At 50.2% G+C, this 24,563-nt stretch overlaps 1 protein-coding gene across 4 annotated transcripts in view; it reads right to left on the bottom strand.

The window, feature by feature from the left end:
- Positions 1–4,045: 4,045 nt before the first annotated feature.
- LOC134406590 (myosin-10-like) overlaps positions 4,046–24,563 on the bottom strand; it is a 66,636-nt gene continuing 46,118 nt past the window's right edge. For 2 of the 4 annotated variants that reach the window (XM_063138092.1, XM_063138090.1), the window contains 16 exons: positions 24,192–24,336; positions 23,235–23,441; positions 22,353–22,457; positions 21,573–21,725; positions 20,013–20,261; positions 18,601–18,813; positions 16,552–16,764; positions 14,897–15,058; positions 14,112–14,240; positions 13,425–13,513; positions 11,689–11,812; positions 10,609–10,817; positions 9,094–9,202; positions 8,186–8,358; positions 5,979–6,002; positions 4,046–4,263 (listed from right to left, as the gene is read on the bottom strand). In XM_063138092.1, coding sequence (XP_062994162.1) covers positions 4,083–4,263; positions 5,979–6,002; positions 8,186–8,358; positions 9,094–9,202; positions 10,609–10,817; positions 11,689–11,812; positions 13,425–13,513; positions 14,112–14,240; positions 14,897–15,058; positions 16,552–16,764; positions 18,601–18,813; positions 20,013–20,261; positions 21,573–21,725; positions 22,353–22,457; positions 23,235–23,441; positions 24,192–24,336 — 2,485 coding nt within the window. In that variant the 3' untranslated portion in view covers positions 4,046–4,082. The remainder of the gene's footprint in view (positions 4,264–5,978; positions 6,003–8,185; positions 8,359–9,093; positions 9,203–10,608; positions 10,818–11,688; positions 11,813–13,424; positions 13,514–14,111; positions 14,241–14,896; positions 15,059–16,551; positions 16,765–18,600; positions 18,814–20,012; positions 20,262–21,572; positions 21,726–22,352; positions 22,458–23,234; positions 23,442–24,191; positions 24,337–24,563) is intronic. The other 2 variants (XM_063138094.1, XM_063138093.1) reach the window with 1 other exon arrangement.

Consider the following 24,563-nt stretch of genomic DNA (forward strand, 5'->3'; position numbering starts at 1 on the left):
TTATTAGATTGTAAGCCTATGCGGCAGGGTCTTGCTATTTACTGTTTTACTCTGTACAGCACCATGTACATTGATGGTGCTATATAAATAAATAATAATAATAATAATAAATTGTTGGTTGTTTTATTATGCTCTTCATGGTTTTAATTTTTGTGAACCGCCCAGAGAGCTTCGACTATTGGGCGGTATAGAAATGAAATAAATAAAATAAATAATAAAGTAAAATAAAATAAAATATGGAAGGTTTATTATTCTCCACCTAATACTGTAATGTCAGAGAAATGGTCTGACTTGGTAAAAATCAGCTACCTATGCAGTGGAGGCTGATGGCTCCCATGTCAGTGGGGCAGTGAATCCACTTTGGGTTTCAGTCAGAACTAGCCAGAGTTCTAAAGGATCTACCCAAAGTGCATCCCTACCTTGGATAGCTTCTTTAGAGTTCAGACTGAAATCCAGAGTGGATTCACCACCCCACTGTCATGGGGCCACCAGCCTCCACTGTTCCTATGTTCTGAAAAGCCAATCGATCAATAAGGACTGGCCCATTTCTGCCCCTTGGCCAGCTGGCAACCCAACCCCCACAGGGATAACCAGCAACACTCCCAAAAGCAAAAAGTCGCCCTATAAATGCAGAATTCCATCCTTGTGAACAAGGTCTTCCATGACAAACAATTATGAAAGGCATTAAAAATAAACACAACAGGTCAGGAACAAACCCAAAGAATCTTCCACACAGCAGGCTGGTAATCCGAGATGAACTTTTAATAGAAGACATACTTTTTCTTAAAAAGTATTCTTTTTTTTCTTTTTTAACCAAAAAAAAAAAAAAGCAGGATAATTGCTATGGCCCTTTACATCAGGATAAGAAACTCCAAACAGATCCAAGCAGCAAAGGTGTTTGGGAAGTGGGGGCAGGGAGAGACAAAAAGATTCATTCTTTTATTTAAAAAAATGCAAACCCTCTAGGTTTGTGGAAAAACAAATCAGGCTGTTCAGAAGAAAATAATTAGTTAGAAACAAATAAAATAATAAGACAGAATTAAAAACAAATTAAGACAAGAAACCACCATGCAAAAAAATAATATTTATATATATAGAAGGCAGGCCCTCCCCCAGATGCTGGAACCAGAAGAGCGCACACATCTGGCTATTTCTTTTTAATTTTAATTTTTTTAAAAAAATGTTTTACTATGAGTCCAAGCTAAGATTTGCAAACCCTTCATTTTGAACTCCTAAGTGCAGGATTAAGCTGGCCTTTCTTTTCTTTTCTGCCTTACTGCCCATCTGTTGCTGGCTTATAAAAGGTGCACACGATGGATTAGATCCAAAGTTTATATTGAGATAATGAATGTAAAACTCTTTGAACACACTAAAGTGCTATATAAGTGCTCGATATTACTAATAATTCTACAATCCTATCCACACTTACCTGGGAGTAAGGCTCTGTTGAATACAGTGAATGTTGCTGCCGAGTAAACATGCATAGGATTTGGGCTGCAAGTTCTCAAACATTGGGCACACAAGGAAAAGCCTTTTTAATGACATAGCTTTGCCCAAATTAATGATAGGAAGTGTGGCAAACTCCCAAGTCTCGTGCACCATGGAGGGATTAAATTTAGAAGCCAAGGTGAACAAAAACAGAGCCCCTGGATAATTAGGGGCTCTTCGCTTGCCTCCGTTTCATCTTGTGATAAGATCAGCTTCACGCAATACGTATTTTTCCATATGGAAGCAGCAGCAGCAACTCCTAAAGGTGTGTAGCTGCGGCAAGACATATACAAGTAATTTTCACCCATGATGATGTATGTCTTTTCCCTCACATACTGGTTATCTGTGAATTAGGTCGTTTAGAGTTAAGTCACATGTGAAGCAGTGCATCTCCATGATGAGCAAACCAGAGTTGTCATTCCTAAAACAGGTGAAGGTGGGTCATGATCAGAGTTCATTGTAAGCACGAAGTAAGGATCTGCTTGTCTGAACCAGGATGTATTAAGTAGGGTCACCCAATTGGATTTGGAGGTAAAAATCCCCCCTGTGAAAAATTGAACCAAATTCCCTGTATCCTGGTGCTTTAGAATTGAAACAAGGACAGTTTGGAAACAGCTGCACCAGGAAATTCAAATTCCTTGGGTAAATCAATATGAATACTTCAAATAACGTTATTTGCATTCTTTAGCTCAATTTAAGAGCATAAGAATTGGCATGCTGGATCAGACCAAGGGTCCATCTAGTCCAGCACTCTGTTCACTCAGTGGCCAACCAGCCGTCGGCCAGGGACCAACAAGCAGGACATGGTGCAACAGCACCCTCCCACCCATGTTCCCCAGCAACTGGTGCACACAGGCTTACTACCTCAAATACTGGAGATAGCACACAACCATCAGGGCTAGTAGCCATTGATAGCCTTTGCCTCCAGGAATTTATCCATCCCCCTTTTAAAGCCATCCAAATTGGTGGCCATCACTACATCTTGTGGTAGTGAGTTCCATAATTTAACTATGCGCTGTGTGAAGCAGTGCTTCCTTTTATTTGTCCTGGATCTCCCACCCATCAGCTTCATGGGATGACCCCGGGTTCTAGTATTTTGAGAGAGGGAGAAAAATGTCTCCCTATCCACATTGCCTGCGTTACTTCAGGCCGAGCATTTTATTTTTTATTTTTTCGCAGAACCTGGCTTTTTATCTTGGCGAGGGGCCATATAGTAGCAGGAAGAACATCTGGTGCAAAAGCAGAAGCTTATAAAGCAAGGGGCGAGTAATAATTACAGCTAGAGAGGACAGAGGCAAAACCACTTGAACTGTTGCAGGTACTATCTGGATGTCTTTGAATGCAAATCTAGAACTCACAAGGACTAGGAACTTGGTCTGTTTCTTTCTCTTTCACACTTGTGCAATCAAACAAGATGGAACAGGCTAGGATATGGACTATCAGGCCTGACATTTTTATTGAAACGACTGGGTTTGCAAATCCTGACTTCCTCACTATTAGTTTTTAAAAAACAAAAGATCGACATCACAGCAGGTTCAAGGAATGGAGGGTAAAAAGACGGGCAGGAGAGATCAAAGTGCTCTTGGCTGCTGGCGTCAATATGCAGAGAAGGTGGGATCCAAATCCCAGTCCCAAATGGAGAAGGCAGGCTGAGATGAATGGTTTCCAGTTCATTCCTCGCGTTTGCCCAGCGTCGGGGCAGGTACAAGCAGCAGGTGGACGTGCAAACTAATTCCAGCCGGCCGAAGTGTGCTGAAAGCAGCAGCAGCAGCAGCCTTCGAGAGGTGATCAACTCCAGATATCCTTTGCGTGAAGGAACATGAGAGGCCTCTGCAGCACCCTGAGGAGCCGGGAATGGAAGGCAAGGAACCCCCGGGACTGAGAGGAAGTGGAGTGGATGCGAGGAGACAGGGAGCAGAAGGCACCCCGGTCACAGCCCCCTCGCAGGACCGGCCCAAGGGCCCTCGGTATAAAAACAGCAATCTCAGCCAGAGCTGAATGCATCTTGGAGCCAGGCGAGGGGACTGCGGACTTCCCACCTTCATCCCAGCAGCAGCTCCCTGGTTGCACGGGGCCCTCTGTTCCCACCCCAGTCTGGGTCCATGGACGCCTTTGCTGCCCAGTCTTTCATGATTATGATTATTTTTTTTAAGAGAGTGGGCCAGGCATCCGTTTACATATTCTGACTAGGGGGAGAGGGAAGAAGAGAAAGAAGAAGAAAAAGGTGCAGGAGAAACATTGGCTATTTGAGATGGATTCTTCTGTTAAAAGGAATATAGGTAAAATCCTGACCCTGAACTTCCCCCCTCCTCCCCGATTCGCCACCCCTCAGGGGTGGTTGATATTAAAGTGCAGCCGGACAGGAGGAGGACTCGGTCGAAGATCTGGGAGACCCTTGAAAGAGGAGTCACTGTTGGCAGCAGTGGGGATGGGGGGGTGGGGGGCGGGAAGGTGGAAGGCGGGTGGTCGTTTTTTTTTGTATACACGTCTGCTAGACAATGTGCAAGGTTGGGGTTCCTCCTCCCCCTCAATGCCCCCCGCCGCCCGAGATCCACCCCACCCACCTGGGGTTTCGTCCCCCTCCCAACCCCTCCTCATTCAGTCTGGGCTGGCTGATCAGCGGGGAACGCCGGCTGCTGCCCCTGAGAGGGCGTCAGGGGCTGGTGGTTCGCAGAAGGGGAGTCGCTCTCCGGGTCCTCCATCTCTTCATCCGAGACACCGTCCAGGCGGAAAACCTGCCGCACGGTTCGGGTGGTGAAGGTCAGAGGTGTGCGTCTGTGATGGGGGGGGGAGAGGGGGGAGAAAATGCGCCGTTATATCGCAGTGCTGAACTTCCCAGCCAACGGTCCAAAACAGCTGGGAGCCGCCAGGTTGAGAAAATGCCCACTACAGCCACGGGTGTGCCTGGTCTACTGGGAATGAAGCAGCCAAGAACGGAAAGCACAGCCCTAACCCAGCTTTTTAATAGCCCCCTCTGCCTGGGGGAGGCGCAGCTGGAAGCTCACGGCAATAGCAAGCACCCCCAGAGTGAAAGTGCCCCCCACCCTCCCACTCCCGCGCAGAAGTGCTCCCTCAAATGGGAGTCAAAGTGGCCGGAAACGCCAAGCGAGCCCTCCGGTTCTTTCCTCCCAGGGCCAAAACAGACGCGACGGGGCGAAGGCCGCGATCTGGATCTCCTGACTTCACAAAAGCTAAATCCAGACTGACAAGCGGCGGGAGGATCCCCAAATTGGGTCAGGGCAGCAGGGCTGGGAGGGGGGAGTGCTTAAGCCATTCCCCCACCATGCCATTTCCTCACTTCAACCCCCTCCTCCCGCTCCCCCACAAGCTGGCATTAATGCCTTGCTGAGTGGGGGGGATGGGACGGGACGGGACTGGACTGGACAGGTACCTGTATTGTGACAGCCAGTGTGGTGTGTAGGACTAAGGGCTTTACTACATGAGGCTGTTCTGTTTTGGTTTTGTCAAGGAATTGATATCTGAGAATGCCATGAGGAGTGTTTCCTTTCTTGATTTCCTGCTGCATAGCCTCTAGGTGGCACTGTAGTACAGCAGAAGAGTGTAAATACACAAGAGGAAATCACACTTTCTTTCACTTTAATGATTGAATGCTGCATTTTCCCTGCCCTAAAGCAACTCTCCAAAAGTGCTGGTTAGACACCGAAGCAAAGCTGGAGGGTCACAATGCTGTCTAAAGAACCGGTAACGTACCCTGAATAGAGAATGTTAAGTGCACGATAAATGCCTCATGTAGAAAAGCCCTAGGACTCCAGAGACCTGGGTTTAAATCCTCATTCCGCCACAAAGGTCTCTGGGTGATCTTAGTCTGGTCACTTATCTCTCAATCTAACACACTTGACAGGGTTGTTGTAAGGATGAAGAATGAGTGTGCGTGTATGTGAGAGAGAGAGCTCTGTGTATGTTAGCCCTCCAGATGTTCTGGACTATAACTCCCAGCATTCCTGACCACTGGCCATGCTGACTGGGGCTGATGAGGACCAAAACATCTGGAGAGCTCCGGGTTGGGGAAGGCAGCTGTATGTCATAAGAATCAGGTGACAGAAAAGAATTTTGTAGGGGGGGTCTGGAGAGCAGCACCTGCAGCTAGCGCTGGGTTAGATACACAAACCACCTGTCCTGTCATGACGTTTCTATCATGCCCATCTCCCCTCTGTGGGTCTAAGAAGGTTTTTAGATCAGGGAAACAAGACACACACACACACACACACACACACACACACCGCTTTCCCTCCAGTAAAAAACAGAAGATCCTATGGTTGCTTTGAAGTTCAAAACATAAAGAAGGAGATCAGAGTGTGCGTCTGCCTTGTGGAGTCAGTTTCAGCGCTTTCAGGGAAGGGTGAAGCCGGGAGTTGCTGCACTGCAATTGCACACGCCCCACTCTCCCCTGCCCCCCCCCCATCGCACCCCAAACTGCACTGCACTGCACAGCACACACATGCAGAACTGGAGGGGGAGTGAGAACGTACTTCCGCTGCCGGCGTTCTAACTTGCTGTTGTGCCGAGAAAAGGATGGAATGGAACACAGAGAGAGAGAGAGAGAGAGAGAGAGAGAGAGAGAGAGAGAGAGAGAGAGAGAGAGAAGAGGGTGTAAAAACAGAGAGACAGAGAGAGAGATGCAAACGTGAAAGAATGATCCGGAAAAGAAGGGAATTATCAGAAGGAAAAGAAGTATCAGAAAATGTAACGGGATGGAGGGAGTGAGGCAGGCTCTCTGGGTCGGCCTTCCCTAACCCGGTGCCGTACAGGTGAGTTGGACTGCAACTCCCATCATCTCGAGCACCAGGTTTGGGAAGGCTGACCTCGGCTCTTGGACAAGGGGAACCAGTGGCTTAGTTGGAAACAGAGCTGCTAACATTGCCACCGGGGGCGGGGGGGGGACTGGGTTGAATTGTCAGAAAACAGGGTGAGGTGGCTTGGAATGGCGGTTCGCTGCTGACACTTCGGAACGGGACCCTTGGATTATTTTAGGCGAAGGACGGAGGTACCGATTGGGAGCCAGGACACCTGGGTTCTCTGCAAGAGATGGAGAAGCTGTTCTTTGTTGACTGAAATTATTTGAAGCGTTTAAGGGTATCCTCTCAGGCTTGCCTGTGCACTCAATGAGACTTTTCTGTTATGGATGAGAGGGGAGCCCTTTGGCCATGGAGGTTTTCCAACAGCCTGTGGAGGCCTGGTCTCCATCCACACGCCTTGCTCCCGAGAGGATCCTGGGGGCTTGGAGAGGAGGTGGAGAGAGTTGCGCCATGAGCTTTGTCCTCCCTGCCTCCTCCCCAACGAGGGGCGGTGTGGGGCAGGTAAAGCTGCCTCGACCTGGTGCCTCAGCAGGGAAGGCCCTGGCACATACCAGCTTTGCCCTTGAAACACTATCAGAGGACCTAATCATGTCGCCCACAAAATGAGGGGTTCGCTCACTTGCTCATCTCGCAAGGTGGCCTAGGCCAACTTTTGTCAACAATGACCTTCCGCCTTCTACCTAAGGCAAACAGGCCGTCTTCTACAGAGAAGAAAGGACAGCAATAAGACATCTGAAAAAACAGCCTCCCAAAGAAACTTCAAAGGGAGATATGGGGGTGGGGGGCGCAGAGTGAGAATTCATCGGCAGGTTCAGTTCTATTGCAGAGGCTTGAATCAGGATAATGGATTTTTATCACATTACATATGTTAATTGTCTTACCTAGTGACAGGGTATTTGTTATTTGTGTTGTCAACAGCAACTGTTTTGTGAATGGCTACTGTTAATAATGCAATTGTCCCTGTCAGGACTTTCTGCATTTAAATTTCCTTCCGACCTCACAGTTTACAGTTCTATCCCCATCATTATATGTACTAATATATATATATATATTTGAAACTCTTGATAACACTCCATGCATCTGATGAAGTGAGCGACAGTCCCAGAGAACTTATGCCAGAAAAAATGGGTTAGCTTTTAAGGTGCCACAAGACTCTTTGTCATTATTACTGCACTAGACTACCATGGCTACCTGTCTGGAAATATCTGTCCAGGGTAATTGTGGGTCTTTCTCTAGCAATTCTCGAAGTAGCCTAACCAAACCACTACAGAAGGAAATGATCAATAGGCCTCTCATGTGTGGTAAGGTAATAGCTCTGGGACCATAGAGGTAGAAAATAAAGACTACACATACAGATGCCATCACAATCCTTAATTGTTCTAAAATTCAGCTGGTTTCCTCATCTACCTTCCATAGTGAAGGATACAGAGGCCTACGGAGATAGAACGCCACCACTCTGTCATGGTGGAGGGCAGCTTTCAATTTTTAATCTGAGGCTCAGGCTGCATGCTAGATTATGTCTTCTTTCTAGGGTCATGACTGGCAGAATATTTACCTAAAACTATGTTCTGTAGTCCACCCTCCAGGTGGTCCAGACTACAACTCCCATCATCCTCAGCCAGCACGGCCACTGGAGAGCAGCAACTTAGCAGAGGCTGTTGCAGCCTATTTAGCATCATGCCCAATTCTGAAGGTATGAGAACAGCAAAAAACAAAAAAAACCCAAAAGGATAGAGACAAGGAATGGATCACCTTAAAGGCGTGTGGGAATGGGGAGATACAGGGCAGGACGAGGCTTCCTCAGGACTAAGGCCACCAAGCGTGGGATCTTAACTCTCCGCATTCAAAACATGACCTGCGCCGCCACGCCCTTAACCCACCTGAGGCGGTTCCGTAGGCTGGTGACCTCCCGGTTCATGGACTCGGCTGACTCGGTGACGTCCTCCAGTTCGCGCTGCATGCGGCGGCGGCTAGTATTGGCCCGCGAGGCTTCCTCCTCGGCCTCCTCCAGCTGCCGCTTTAGCTGCTTCAGCCGCATGTGGCCCTTCTCAACCTGCCAGGAGCAGCGAGAGAAGAAAAGGGGGAAGAGAAGAGATGTAAAAACCTAAAAACGAAGCAGAAACGGCATCCCCGATGGGAGTGAACCTTGGGAGGCAAGTTCCACTTGGTTGCTGGGCCACCGTCTCCTTTGCCCATTCATCTCAGCACAAAACTATTTTAAAGTATCAGCATGGATTGTTTTGAGAAATAATTGGCAGTTTTTGTTCTAGGATTGTAAACCGTAGGTTGATTTACGACAGCCGCCACCAACTCTGTTTCTTTCCAGATGTGTCGGACTACAACTCCCCAAATCCCCCAGCCAACACAGTCCAACACATCTGGAAAGTACCAGGCTTGGGGAAGGTTGATGCATGGCGTCCTTTTCACTCCCCCTTTCGGAATATCTACACTCTTGCTGTATTTGAGTTTTTAAACACAGGATCTTCTAATAGCAATAATATAACGGGTGAAAACCTTAAACCATGGCTTTAACCACAGTGAATAAGGCGTTTTGCTTTATTCACCGTGGTTAAAGCCATGGTTTAAGGTGTCTTCTGAACGGGGCCAATGTCAGTCATGTAGAGGGGGTACTTATCAATGGCACGAGGACGGCAATCTGTACATGCTCAGAGCTCCTTTTACTATTCCTTCATTTCCCCCCTAAAACTGAGCCCTAAGCACTGAAAACATGCCCCAGGGCTCAGAATAAGGAAGGGGAGGGGGGAGAGGACGTGCGTTTTCACTTTACCTGATCTTTGAACTGATCCGCATTCCTCCTCTCTTCATCCACCTGCAGGATCACCTCCTTGAGTTTCTTCTCTGCCCTCCGCACAAGTTTCCCCGACAGGATCCTCTCCCTAAGAAGCGGAAGATTTTGGAAGAAAAGTGTTGGTGAGGAGATTCTGGGTTGGATCCAGACTTAGCCATTCTTAGAGTATACCCACTGAAATCAACTGGGCTGAAGTCACTCAAGCCCCATTGATTTCAACGGGTGTACTCCAAGTATGGCTAAGGGCTCCTTTAAACAAACAATTTGTAGCACACTTGGGACTGGCCACTCATGGATGTTGATTTTGATGTCGTGAGCCTCCTGAGTGTCTCCCACTTCATTTCCCGGTTTTAGCATTAAAAATAAGCCTCAGAAAATCCGACGCTTCTGAATTATGTCGGGATTTCCTGTGTGCAGGCAAAGTTGTGTTATAAAATGCCCACTAGAGGGCACTGCCCCATTGAACTGTATGGGCCACGTAGCCACTGTTCTCTTCCCCAGTATAATTTCAAAGCGATTTCCCCGTTGGAAAGTCCTCTAAGACTGGATCTAACCCATTCATTCTGTCCGCTCCCATTACAAACCCACTCACTCGTAGTCCTAGAACTAACCTGTAAGAATTTTTCCACAGCTCCTTCTCCCCCGCCCCCCTGCCCACAACTAAGCTAGCAGGATAAGCAAATATGAGCAGAGTTTATGCATATCCCAGAATTTAAGTAAAAGAAATAAAATAAAGTATCCGAGTAAACACTTGAGTGAATGGTGTGGAAAGGGCAGATGCTGCACAGTTAGCGGAATTACGGGGCTGTAGATTTGATCAGTAAACCGGCTGGGAGGCCGCTGGGAGCCCACAAAGGAACAGGATATACTCACAATAGATAGCGAGCGAGAATGAACACACAGGTTTGTTCATCTGATTTCATCCAAAGTCCAGCACTCTGCCCACTATACCAGGGCTGCACGGCCTGCAGCCCTCCAAGGCCTTTACTGCGGCCCTCCCGAGAGTGCCCTGGCCCTCACCGCCCAATTCCCACCACCCCCAATTTCCCTGCTGCCTGTACTCATAGAATCATAGAATAGCAGAGCTGGAAGGGGCCTCCAAGGCCATCGAGTCCAACCCCCTGCTCAATGCAGGAATCCACCCTAAAGCATCCCCGACAGATGCTTGTCCAGCTGCCTCTTGAAGGCCTCTAGTGTGGGAGAGCCCACAACCTCCCTAGGTAACTGATTCCACTGTCACACTGCTCTAACAGTCAGGAAGTTTTTCCTGATGTCCAGCTGGACCCTGATGTCCATACTCTTCCCTCCCTGCCCGCCATCCTCACTCAGATTGCAGTTTCCCTTCCGCTGCTGGCAGCGAGGAAAGAGTAATCCCGGTGCGTGTCCATGCGTCCAGGCCCTGCGCCGGCACCACCTTGGAGCCCAAATGCTGCTGCACGCGAACCGCAAGGGCGAGGCAAAGAGCGCCCCCTAACCGTGGTGCCGTTGCTTTACCTGGACTCCTGCTCCAGCTGCTCCTCCAGCTGGGCCACCTTGGACTCCAGAGTGGCAATGGCCATCTTGTATTTGGACTTGACGGACGAGTCCATCTCCCCCAGCTTGGCCCGCAGGTCCTTGTTCTGGCGCTCCAGCTGCTGACGAGCGTTCTCCGTCTTCTGCGAGAAGCTGCGCTCAGCCGCCAATTCCGTGGTGATTGTCTCTACCTGCAGAGGTGACCAGGTGGGGGGGAAGACCAGTACTATTTTGTTAACCCATTTTTCTTTTATTTCTTTCTTTAATTCATTCATTCATTACATATTTATACTGCCCAACGACCAAGGCTCTTGGGGCAGTTTACAATTAAAGCCATAATATGCAAAAACCTAGATTTAAAACGTAAAAAACGTCATATAAAACCAAAGTAAGTTATACTCCAGGGAAAGCTTGTCTAAAAAGATATGTTTTCAGGAGGCGTTTGAAGGATGCGACATTTTCCACCTCCCAAAACACACAAGGGAGGGTTTTCCTGAGGCTGGGCACTGCAAGTGCAGTTTAAACATAAAATTCCAAATTTAACAACTAGTGTAGAGGCCATTGCTATCCAGATTAATCACTCCAAATAATTTTAACTAGCCCTTTTACAACTCTCTCTCTCACACACACACAATGGCCAACCAGCTCATAGAATCACAGAATAGTAGAGTTGGAAGGGGCCTATAAGGCCATCGAGTCCAACCCCCTGCTCCATGCAGGAATCCACCTTAAACCATCCCTGACTGATCGTTGTCCAGCTGCTTCTTAAATGCCTCTGGACAGTCAGGAAGTTTTGCCGGAATCTGGCTTCCTGTAACCTGAGCCCATTATTCTGTGTCCTGCACTCTGGGATGGCCATGAGGAACCCACAAGCAGGACATGAGTGCAACAGCACCCACCTGCCCATGTTCCCCAGCGATTGGTGTACATACGCTTACTGCCTCTGATACTGGAGGTAGCGTAGAGCCATCAGAGGGGAGAGAAAAGAGGCAGAGAGGCGCCCAGAGAGAAAAGAAGGTTAATTTGTGAACCACCCAGAGAGCTTCAGCTATTGGGAGTCACCTGCATGCTGAGCTTGCGGTATCGGTCGTTCATGAGCTCCATGTTGCTTTGCTCCTCATCCAGCTCCTCCTCCAGCTGTCCGATTCGTGCTTCCAGGTGGCGTTTTTCATCCAAAAGGGCTGATCTGAAATACAGATTGGAAGAATGGTGTGTATGGGGGGGTGGGGGGAGGCGACAGACAGGACAGCAGTAATCAGACGGTTGTGTCTAGAGGCAACTTAAGGGAACATCCCCAAGGTCACTTAGACTCCCTGGTCTGGCACCAGAGTGATTGCCTCTCTGTAATGAAATGAAAGCAAAACTAAAATGGAGGTGCTATCGCTATTATTATTATTATTATTATTATTATTATTATTATTATTATTATTTACATTTGTATACAGCCCCATAACCGAAGCTCTCTGGGCGGTTTACATAGGACAAAAACATACAAAAATAAACCCAGGCTAATTACATATTGCTAAATGCCTGGGAGAAAAGAAAAGTTTTGACCAGGTGCCGAAACAATAACAATGTCAGTGCCGGGTGAGCCTCGTCCGGGAGACTGTTCCACAATTGGGGGGCCGCCACAGAAAAGGCCCTCTCTCTTGTTGCTGTCCTCTGAGCTATATTATCCATCAATACCCACCCCACGTCTAAGAGCCTTCTACAATGTTCACACAGAAGGAAGTCTTGCTCAGCAAAGGTCCCCTGTAATGTGAACTAATAGCCTCCTCCTGGCAACTTCCGTCTCTAATTGCTTTCTGTTCAGCGTGGCAGCAGCGTTACCAATGACCAAACTCTTAATTGCCTTCTAGCTGGTCAGGCAGTGCATATTTGGATGTGTGTGTGTGTGTGTGTGTGTGTGTGAGAGAGAGAGAGAGAGAGAGAGAGAGAGCAAGCAGGCTTTCCCATTTTTTCTCATGTGTTCGGGGCCGAGAAGGGTTTAGTTACTAATTTCTTCTCATTTTCCTCCACCACCCCACTGTTAGCATAGGTGACCCCATTTTGAAAAAGAAACTATGAAAACAGCCATTATGCAGCAAACGAGGCATCACGTACGCGAGAGTGTCTCCTTGTGTCTGTCTTATCTAACGAAAACATAGCCTCGGCTCCAGTGCAAAGTTAGCTTATAGTAGAGCAAAGGGATTGTTTAACAAAGATTAGCTATGCTCCAGAGTTACGTTCTGATTGGTTCATGCTGCTACTGGGCACTGCCCTTTGCAGGCTTCAATTGCTGTACTGAATTCCTAGCTTCTCGGTCTGACTGCTCGCCTTTGAAGAGACTCAGATCTTGATTATAATCAATAAAGCGCTTTTGAACCCTCTGTCGCTGGAAGTGTGGAGTCGTGCTTAGGGGCTGATCTCATCCCTAGGGCAAAGAACATTTATCTAACACCCCCCCCCAATATTATAGAAAAAGATGCTATTTTACTATAAAAACGTCAAAAGCAATAAACGAGGGAAAGCTTTTGATTAGAGTCCTGGCCTGAGAGGAACCTTCTAATTAAAGACACAGTGCCCCCCTACCCCTAATCTCAGTATTATTTTGTTTACCCATAGTGGACAGACTGGCACTGCAACTGCAGTTTAAACTTAAAATCCCAGACTTAACTGCTAGTGTAGAGGCAAGCCCAACCCAGATTATTCACTCCGGAATGTTTTAGCTAACCCTTTGATATTCATAATCATGGCAAAAGTAGTAACAGGGGTGGGAATTGGGCTCCAAGGGGAGGGCGAGGCACCTGTACACTCACTTGCCACTGTTCCCGTTGACCAGCTCATCCGCCAGGTCATCCCGCTCCTGCTGCGCCTGCCTCTTGGCTCGCTCCGACGCTGCCAGATCCTGCGCGGGACAGGAAAAGTGCAGCAGAGGATGGGTTGAACAGCGGTTCAGAACCTCACAGCAGATTCCACAAAGACAGGGTCTAATTCCCACTGTTCAGAAAAAAGCATCGCCCCCTGCAAGTGGGCGATGGGGTGGGGGAGGGGGAAAGCCATATCTACGGAGGGACCCTCCTTTGGGCTGCAAACTGGGAAGGGCCAGGTTCCCAACCACACAGCGCTTCTCTACGTGAGCCATTTATCGCACACTCATGACTGGCCACTCAAAGAAGTTTGCGGGTCCTTTGCATGATGCCGTCAACCTCCAGGATGTTTCCCGCGCCTTCTCCCGGTAATCTCAGATTAGAGATAATGCACTATTTTAAATTATTGCGGGATACTGGGGGCCACTAGATGGCGCTGCTTCATTTAACTTTGTGGAGCATTTCCAAGAGGGGAGGTTTTCAATTACAAATCACGTGGCCACTGTCTCAAGGAGCTGTAGTCAACACAGAAAGACCCCAGAAGAAGGGTGGGAAGGGTGAGGGGGTCTTCCTTAGTGTAGTGATGCTCCCAGTTTCCCGGGCTCAGCATCCAGTTCCACAGAACTTCACCCTCACCTCCTGCAGTTGCAGCAACTCTGCCTCCAGATTCTTCAGCTTCTTCTCACTCTCACGGGACTGGATGAAAATCTCCTCGCGGGCTGCCCGGGTTTCCTCTACTTCCCGCCAGAGCTCCTTCATCTGGGCCTGAAGAGAGAGGGGGAGAGAGAGAGAAGTAACAAAAGTACAACAAACTCAACCCGGCATCCCCCTTCAAGGTTAACAACTTCGGGGGCACCAACTTACCTAAAAGCGAAAAGCATAGAGAAGGTTGACGGAACACCTTCCTTGCTCCAAAAAGAACTGTTATGTCAAGCCCCTCCTCCCCATACCCTACCAACGGCATCATCCTATATTTTTACCCCTTTTTTTATCCTTCCCTCCACTTCACACCCCTGGGTCAAATTCTAATTTGTAAGCTCCTCAGGGCAGGGGCCCATTCTCCTGCAGTCTGCAATGGACACAGAAGGAACTGTATACATAACAACACACTGAATTTTTAAGAGAGAGAGAAGCGGGGCGGAAGGAAGAAGAGAGAAAGGAAGAGAAGAAGGAGAAAAGGAACACAGGAAACCATCTTATATGTCAAGACCAGTGGCCCATTTAACTCAGTATTGCCAACACTGACCGGCAGCAGCTCTGCAGGGTTTCTAACGTGGGTCTCTCTCAGCCTTCGTGGAGATGCCAGGCATTTCACCCGGGACTTTTGGCATGGAAGGCACACGTTCTGCACCTGAGCTGCAGCCCGTCCCTAAGCAGAGCACGCCTCCCCACAGCCTGCATACACCCCGGCCAACACGTACCTGCAGCTTGCGCAGCTGTTTCCCTGCCTCGTCGCGCCCCTTGTTGGCGGCATCCAGCTGGGCCAGCGCCTCCTGGAGGTCGAGCTCCAGCTTCTTCCGGGCGGCGAGCGCCTGGGCCCGTTGCTTCCTCTCGGCGTCCAGCTCCGCCTCCAACTCCCGTACCTGGAGACACAGCAAGAGGGTGAAATCGTTCAGCGGGAGAGACGGTTACCCTACATTCAAAGCTAGGCCCAGACCTGCAAGCTCTCCCCTCTCCCCAACCCAACTTCCTAAAAGACACGGGAGGATCCAAAGCCATCTAGGGAAGTAGAAAGGGAAAAGGCTGTGGCACAAGGACCCCTTTCGGCCGTAGAAAATTCAGCACGGGAGGCGGTAAGAAGTGGAAGAGGGAAGTTGGGAATTAGAGATGCTTCCTCCCAGAAAATCCACTGGAATGTGTGACTTCCCCTCAGCCATTGCCTCCTCCTCCTCCCGTTATGGGTTGCTGGAGATTATTCGGTTTCTCAAATGTTGTCAAGCGGGAGTTCCAGGACCAGATGACGTCCCTGCGTATCCACTGAAGTTGGGTTAGCAGCCTCCATAACATGGGCCGGAGATCCAAAGAGACGCCTTGGCCTAACGCTTGCCCTGTTACCTGCTGTACAGGTCACCTGCTCCATGGTTCTATGGCAAGTAGCTTGGTGCTTCAGTGCATTATGTGCTCCAAGCAGCATCCCAGCCGGGTTTAAAGCTCCTCTCGCTCGTAGCGCCGGCTCCATGACCTGGGACTTCCCTTCCTGTGGTTTTGCTTGTGCCCTGCTTTGCCAAGTCCCGGGGCACCATTCCTAAGCATGAACATTTCGTCTCTGGGTGCCTTCACTTTCCCCCTCGTGTACTTGCCCATGGGCCTGTTCAGACGACATGCTAAGCCATGGTTAGGCTGTGAACCCTTTTGCAGGAAATGGTTAAGGAGTGTGTTTGAACTGGGGTTATGTCGCCACCCTGGTTAGGAATGGTTCACGCAACACACTGAGCCATAACGTTTAGCTCAAAATGGGTAACCACCGTGGCTTAGCATGTCGTCTGAACAGGGCCGTTATTTTTTTATCCCCAGAACCTCCATAGGAACGTAGGAAAGCTGCCTTATACTGAGTCAGCTTGGCCCTTCTAGCTTAGTATTGTCGACCCTGACTGGCAGCAGCTCTCCAGGGGGAGGGGGGTGTTAGGCAGGATTCTTTCCTCACCCTCCCTGGAGAAGCCGGGGATCAAACCTGGGACCGTCTGCATGCAAAGCCAGCGCTCTGTCACACTGAGCCATGGCCCCCGCCTTTCAAGTAGCCCCAGGTGCATAAGGTCATTGTTCTGTCATTACATTTTCATCCCACCCTTCCTCCCAAGAGCTCAGCGGGGCAACCTACATGCCCCCTCCTTTTTGATCCTCGCAACAACCCTGCAAGGTAGATTAGCCCTAAAGATGGTGATGGGGTCTCACTGCTTGAACCATCCACTGCTTGAACCACCACAGCCCACCAGCTCCCTTAGGCAACCCCAGGGGCTTTCTCCCCAACCCCCGGCCTCCACCTTTTGTCCCATGCATGAATCTACTTGGGCCAAGGCTGATGGGGGGTCGGGGCTCCCCACCGCCACAGAGACGCGCCCCCCCGCCCCCTTCCCACCTGCTTGCTCAGCAGCTTCTTTTTGTCGTCGTTGCTGTCGTCACGGCTCTGCAGCTCCCGCTCGTGCTGCGCCTTCAGGGCCTGCATGTTGACCTCCAAGCGCAGCTTCCCGTCTTCCGTGGCCTGGAGCTCATCTTCCAGCTCCTCCAGCTGGGCTCGCATCTCCTGCACTTGTTGCTCCAAGGCCCGCTTGGAGCGCTCCAGCTCGTGCACCTGATTCGAAGCGGAAAGGGCGGGGGGGGACGAAGAACGAAAATGCGTATTTAAGAAACGGATGGAGGGCTGGCTGCAACGGCGCGTCTATATAGATTATGAGTCTGTGGTCCCATATATGGGCATGAATGTTATGACTCCATGTTTTATGGTAAGTAGATTTGGGGGCTGTCTAGACGCCCTGTTTACCCAGAGGTGGCTGCGCAGTGGCGCTGCGTTGGTTATACGATGCAGCAGCCACCTCTCAGCCACCAGGGGACTTTTCTCCGAAATGGCGCCTTTAAAAAGTCACGGACATACTGCAACTTTTTCTTTTCCTCCAAGGGCACCAGTGTATTTCCACTATCTGTTGGTGATGATCTCACTTTGCGTTGATGCCGGGGACGAATCGAGGGTGGAGGGCATGCTCCATGAGCCCAATGGCCGCCGGAAAGCCCACGGTCCATCCTGCCATGGAGATAACCGTTCCCACCCCGCAGCTGCGATGCCGTGGGTTTTTTAAGGAATGCGCAGCCAAAGTGCTGCCATAAAGACACCCCACTTGACAGAGAGTGGTATGAGTGACAGGAGATATGATGGATTTGCATATGTGAGCTGATTGGCTGAGTGACAGCGGGGGGCGTGAAACGATCTATGATAAACAGGGAGCTGTGGATTTGCATATGTGAGCTGATTGGCTGAGTGAATGCGGGGATGTGAAACAATCTATGATAAATAGGGAGCTGTGGATTTGCATATGTGAGCTGATTGGCTGAGTGAATGTGGGGGATGTGAAACGATCTATGATAAATAGGGAGCTGTGGATTTGCATATGTGAGCTGATTGGCTGAGTGAATGCAGGGAACGCGAAATGATCTGTGATATGTAAACAGGGAGCTGTGGATTTGCATATGTGAGCTGATTGGCTGAGTGAATGCGGGGGATGTGAAATGATCTGTGATCTATAAGCTGTGCTTGTGTAGTTTAGATGGGGAATGGATACGGACACGTTTGGATAGGCTTGTGAAGAGAGAGTGGCTAGGATTTGTGTGCATAAGATGGCAGTGGGACTTGAGTGTACTGGTGTGGGAGAGGATAGACAGACAGACAAAGAAACTTTAAAAGTGATATTACTGTAACTAAGTGATTTATGTGCAGGAGGAGCGTGAAGTAGTTCTTTACTTTTTAACATTGTAATACCGTAAATAATAAATCTTTCTGTGTTTGAGCTCCTGGCGACAAAAAGGTGAACACGATAAAGGGAATGACATAAGTCAGAATAAAAGGCTGCTGCGTCCTCACACCTTGAGGATTACGGATATGGGACCTGAGGTAAAAGCCCTGAGGGCAGTGTTACTGAGCGTGTGAGGCGGAAGGATGTTCCCTGCTGTGGGAAAGGCCTTGTAGAACAGGTATTCTCACGGGTAAATAGGCAGGAATGCCACACAGGCTCCGCGCCAAAATGTCCAGAAACCTGTACAACTGCCAACAGGCCAAGAAGCCCAGACCATGCCATCAGAGGCAGGCGGGCATAGCTGGCTGGAGGATTATGGGAGTCGTAGTCCAACATGTCTTGAAGGTGCCAGGTTGGGGGAGGCTGGATTCAACAGACTCAAACCCACAATATCTCCCTATTAAAACGTACTGAATCAAGTTGCAGCGTTAGATATCGCCTGCTTGACTCTTCCCGTCCCTCCAGGGCCTTATCTCTTCCTTCCGGGGAAGGAGAGTCTGGTCTCTTGCAGAAAAGGTAAAGCACCTTTTCGCTCCACGTCCCCCACCCTCTACGTCCCCCACCCTCTACGTCCCCCACCCTCCCTTCCCAGCCAACCCAGGCGCGTCCAGAGGCTCCCTTACGTTCTTGCCGACGTCGTCCTTGGAGCTGACCAGGTCGTCCATCTCGGCCCGTAGCTGTTTGTTCTGCCTCTCCAGCTCCTCCCGGGCCTCTAGCGCCTCCTCCAGGGCACGGCTCAGAGACAGCACTTTGGTCTCTTTCTCCCGGGTGTCGGCTTCCGCGCGGTCCCTCTCTTCGGCGTGGCGGGCAGAGATCAGCTTCTCCTCAGCCAACATCTGCCGGAACACCAAACAGGCCTTTAGTAACATAAATGGTGAGCAACCTGTCCTTGAATGGCGGTGGGAGGGTTGGAAGCCAGAACTTTCAAACCGAGTCCATTTGTCAGACTGGACCTCGATTTTCAAATGTTAGGGATATTATGGGATAGCTGGGAAAGCAAGTTGGCAGTGCAGCTGTCTGACCTGTGGCGGCAATTTGGCGGGGGTAGAAAGACCGTCTGTCCTGAGGGTTGGGGGGAAGGTGAAGGCCCAAACAGAGAGGCAGTTTAAATTAATGGGTTTCTTAGGCCAAGGAAGGGATGTGGGTGCGTGAGGGGTCAGTTTTGAGAAAATGCCTTTCGTCTTGAGGTAAACAAAGCCATTTAAGAACAGAAATCAAGATGGAGGACGGGGGAAAGGCAACATCAGTTGCCTCAGCTGCAGGAGGGTAGAAGTTTAAGGCAGAGGTGTCGAACATCAGAACCACAGGCCGAATCCAGCCCTCTGTGGTTCCCCAGCTGGCCACACCCCCTGCTCCTGGCTCCACCCTCTTTCTCCCCCCCCCTTCCCTGATCAAATGTCGTTTGGTAGTTTCCTGGATTTTGTATAGTTTTTTCTTGTTCAAAAGATTGAAATGCCTCTTCTAAGGCTTCCGTTACTGGCAGTGAGGGCTTCAAGCTAAAACTTGCTGGCCTTTTTTTAAAAAAACATTTCAGCCCTGTCCCTTTTACTAGGGTGACCCTACGGAAAGGAGGACAGGGCTCCTGTATCTTTAACAGTTGTGTAGAAAAGGGAATTTCAGCAGGTGTCATTTGTATGCATGCAGCACCTGGTGAAATTCCTCCTTCGTCACCACAGTTAAAGCATCTGGTCATTCTAGCCAAAGAAGGCAGGGCTCCTGCAGCTTTAACTGTAGTGATGAAGAGGGAATCGCATCAAATGACACCTGCTGAAATCCCCTTTCCAATACAACTGTTAAAGATACAGGAGCCCTGTCCCCCTTTCCATAGGGTTACCCTAATTTAACCTTTGGTCCCGCCCACCACTGGACCTCTGCCCCGAGAGCACTGAAATCAAATTTAGCCCTTGGGCTGAAAAAGCTTCAATGAGCCTGGTTGAGGGGGATAGCCACAGGGGAGAAATACAGTTTGGGATGGGGGGGGGGAATAGCCACCTCAGCTTGGCAGAGAGACTTCGTAGGGGAACCCAGGCCTCACCTGGTCGAATTTCTTCTGCTTCTTCTCGAGGGCCGAGACCACCTGGCGCTGCTGGTCCAGGGCTACGGTGATATCGTCCAGCTCCTGCTGCAGCCGGGTCCGCCCTTTCTCCAGCTTGTCACAGGCCTGGACGCGCTCCTCGTAGCGCATGGAGAGCGCCTCCAGATCCTTGGCTGCCCGGCGGCGGGCTTCCTCCAGCGCCTCTGCTATGCCTGCATCCTCCTCCAGTTTCTTCTTGGTCTCCATCACCTGGGGGAAATTGCCACAGAGAAGTCACGCAGCGCCACTATCGCGTGCACGGTACCGGGTCCAGGTTTCAGAGGGCAGGACTTTGTCACCGCCACTGTCGCCAACCGCTCTTGCTCTTCGTCTGCTTTCTAATCATTGTGAGCACGTGTCGGCTTGGCAGGCAGAGAGCCAGTGGGCAAACGGGCCGTGGTATCTGCTGCTGCTGCCGCTGCGGCTCCTTCTCACTACCTCTGTGGTCGGGGCCGGAGCAAGGCAAGCGAACGAGCAGCTTGCTGTGGTGAAGAGGAGGAGCGAGTCCAAGGGGCTCATAAATGGGCCGCTGCAGAGATGCAAGGCCTTGGCAGGTGTCCGACCGTGGCTACCTTGTACCCACATACTCACACCGCTTAGGATGCTGGGAAACGGGAAACTACATTTTATGATAAGAGTTCTTGCAGCAAGCAAAAGCCCAGCTCCTTTCCCAATGGCCCCGTTCAGAAGACACCTTTAAATCATGGCTTTAACCACGGTGGTTAAGCCAGAAAGCCAGGCCGTGTTCAGAAGACACCTTAACCCATGGCTTTAACCATGGTGAATAAAGCAAAAAGTCTTATTCACCGTGGTTTAAGCCATGGTTTAAGGCGTCTTCTGAAAATGGCCTGGCTTTCTGGCTTAACCACCAGGGTCAAAGCCATGGTTTAAGGTGTCTTCTGAATGGGCCCACTGTGAACTTATTGTGCTTGCTTGCTTTGCATGCGACAATGCAGAACTTAAAAAACACACAACACAACCCTGTTAGCATGTGGTTTACCCAGATACCATCTTTGTTTTCTTTCGTCATAGTTTTTGCCATACTTTCAGCAAATCTCTGGCCGAAAGGGAGGGAGGGAGAGCTGTCTCCTCCTATAGCTCACAAGGGCAGGCAATGCGTTTTCCACCTTGGAAGCTGAGGCACCACCTCCTCTCTTTAAGGTTACAGGAACCTTTCCAAGCCCTGGTAAGCGGTGAAACAAAACTCCTTTTCCCTGCGCAGCGAAAGGGAAAGAGATCTGGTAGAACTGGGCCAGGATTTACATTTTCCCAGCTAGGGAGAGAAGACCGAGCCCTGATCTTAAAAAAGAAAACGAATCCCTTCAGTATTTGAAGAAAGCCATTTGCTTGAGATTAAAAAAAAAAAAAACCAGGCCAAGACTCCTCCACCTGCCTTCCCTGGCAGACACGTCCCTCCACGACATCCAACGAAACCAGAATGCTCTTTTTTACTTGGGGGGGGGGAGGGTGGGCTTGGGGGGACGGACGTTGGCCTGTTTCTGCCACTCCTTTCAGTCCCACCTGCTGCTGCAGGGTTTGGATCTGGCGGTTGAAGTTGGCCTTGGAAGCTTCCTCTTCTTCCAGCTGCTCTAGAAGAGCTCCCTTTTCCTCCTCCAGCTGCCGGGCCCGCGAGCTCAGGTTCAACTTCTGCCGCGTCTCTTCCTGGAGCAGTTCCTGGGGTTAGGTGTTGCGGGGAAGGAGAAGAGGAGGAGGAGAAGAAGCATGTATGTCAGAGACCAAACCTGTCCCTCCTAACCTTTAAGGAGTTCCAAAGTAATTCGTCTTCCAAACAAGCTTTTAAAGATGTTTTATGAGCAGATAAATTTGGTGCTAGATGCCTTTCTGACTATTAGAGCCCGTTTTTGGTGAGTTTACTGATTAAACACAAGATGATTGAAGTTGTAAGCCGCTGAAAATTTGGCAACGGGTAAATATCGCATGCGAAATATACAGAGTGCTTTACAGACTAATTCGGTGTGTCTTCACTGCACCCTGTGAACTAGGTCACATTTATTCCCATTTTACAGACAGAGAAACAGAGGCCAAAAGAGACGGTGATCTCTGCTATACCACTGTGAAGGTGTGGCTAAGTTGGTTATCTGACAACATTGCACAGGCCCAAAGTCAACCCATCGCTGCTCTTCCCCGTTCCGCCTCGCCCTAAAACCTCCCAGAGAAATCCACACGATTGTGACCCTCTGAGACACGTAGGTAAGCATTGCATCCCTTCCTGCACCAAAGACAGCTCTGCGCCCGGCCTTCCGACTTGCTCTGTGTCACGCTCCCACGTCCGCCATGTACCTGAGCATCTTGCAGGTGGGATTCTACGCTGGCCAGGTCTTTGGTAAGCTTTATCGTCTTGGACTCCGCACTTCCGAGGGTACCGGAGACTCCGTCAAGCTCATTCTGTTTACAAAAGACAAAGACAGCAGACAGAAAATGCCAAAGGTGAGGTCAAAAACGCATCGTGAGAAATCGAAACGTCCACCGCTCCCAAGTTGAATGCTGGGGATAGGACCGGGGCTGCGTATTCCATGCATCCATCGTACAAGCCAGGACTCATTGGGTGCAGAACGCAGCTCCTTAAGGAGCTCCGCTTCCTTTTGAATAAAACATGCACGTTTCTAGCTCTCATGGATGCACAGAAAAGCTAGAAAACCACTTAAAGGCAGTGGTCGGTGAAGGATCAGGAACCAGACAGGCGGCTGGGAACAGCCGCTGATAGTTTTGGGCCTAGTTTTGGGTCAGAGACGTGCAGCCTTTGCTCTGAACTACCATTCGCTGCCTCCCGACTTGCCAATTTACGGCCTATGTCCTCTATCCGTAAGCCATCCATCACCCCAGCAGCTACGCCTTTCTCCAATCCTCTCCTCGAAACCTCAATCTCTGCAGCGGAATAATAATAATTTTTTAAAAACCCTATTTAGTGAATGTCTTGCATAATGAATTCTAAACATAGAATTCTGTGGGCTGGTTCGGTGCGAACACTTATAAATATGCGACAGCCTTAAAATAAGACTGGGAAGAAGATTACATGGGTACAAGGACCAGAAACACAAGCATTGGGGTGGGGGGTGGGGATTTGAGAAGAAAGCAATTCGGAAAATGGCTGCCTGGGGTTCTGAAATCATTCTCTCTCTCTCTCTCTCTCACACACACACACACACACACACCTACACCTACCTGCAGCTTCACCAGCCTCTCTGTGAGCTCCGTCTTCACTCTTTCACTCTCCGCCGTCCGGAGCTGCAGCTCCTGGACTTGACTCTCCAGCTTCTTGCGCCGCTGCTCCGACTCCAGCTTGGTCCCTTGTAGGACTTTCAGCTCCTTCTGCATCTCAGCATTCTCCCCTTCCAGGGCTTGCTTGGTCTTCTCCAGGGTAACTCTGAACTAGAGACAGAGAGAGACGTAAGAAGCCACCAAGTCCTGGCTCAGGCTCTGTCCTCTTCTCAAGCCCACTAAGGCCACAATTCCAAAAGCACTTACTAGGGAGTCAAGCTATCGGAGGAACCGGGGAGCTCTAAATACGGACAGCCTCTCCCTCACTTTGTGCCATTAGCCCTTCCTAACCTACCTTCATGCTCAAACGCTGGACCGTCCTGGCTGTTACACTAGGAGAGGGGAACATGTGACTGCAGCTCCCATCAGCCCTCGGCAGCATAGCCAATGGTGAAGGATCATGGGAGCTGCAGCCCAACCACAGCCGGAGGGCCACACGTGTCTCATCCCTGCCTCAGACCCTCCTGGCCTCTAACCCACTAGGCCCGTTGGCTCCCGGAACCTGACCCCTTCAAAGGCACTACGCCAGGAACGTTGAAATGCTTTCAGCCCGAGGGTGGCATTCCACCCCCCTCGGGGGTGGGGGAGATATTCCAGTGGTGGGCGGGGCCAAAGGAAAAAGGGGAGGAGTCAACCCACCCAATACCTGCCAGTAGCTAAGCCTTAGGAGGGGTATTTCAACCATTACAATGGGGGACGGACGGACTGCTAAACAACGGCTGGTCAGAGGAAAGGTGGTGGAGCCAAGAGAAGGGTGAACCCCAGGAGGGCCGGATTTGGCCCCCGTGCCTGAGGTTCTGCGCCAAGGCACCACGTCTTCCCTCCCAGGCCACCCCAGGAAGCCGTTCTCCAGCAACGCACCCGTCGGGATTGCTCCAGCTGTTCCGACAGGTCCTCCAGGGCGGTGGTGTGGCGCTGGCGCATCTCCACCACCTGCGCTTCGTGTACTTTGACCTCCTCTTCAATGGTCTTCTTGAGCTCGGTCACTTCCTGCTCCCGCTTTGACCTGCAACAGGGAAAGGATGGAGCTAGCAGGGGGGCGGGTGAATGAAGGGGTGGTCATCACCATTAAAGCCCTACATGGTTGGGGTCCAGGCTACCTGCGGGATCGCCTTCTCCCGTACAATCCACCCCCCCGCACACTCAGGTCCTCTGGGAAGAATCTACTTCAGCCTGCCAAAACTAGGCTGACAGGTATTACCCAGAGGACCTTCTCTTCTGCTGCTCCCAGAC

Source organism: Elgaria multicarinata, chromosome 11 (genome assembly GCF_023053635.1).
Source record: "Elgaria multicarinata webbii isolate HBS135686 ecotype San Diego chromosome 11, rElgMul1.1.pri, whole genome shotgun sequence".
In the NCBI taxonomy this organism is placed as follows: domain Eukaryota; kingdom Metazoa; phylum Chordata; class Lepidosauria; order Squamata; family Anguidae; genus Elgaria; species Elgaria multicarinata.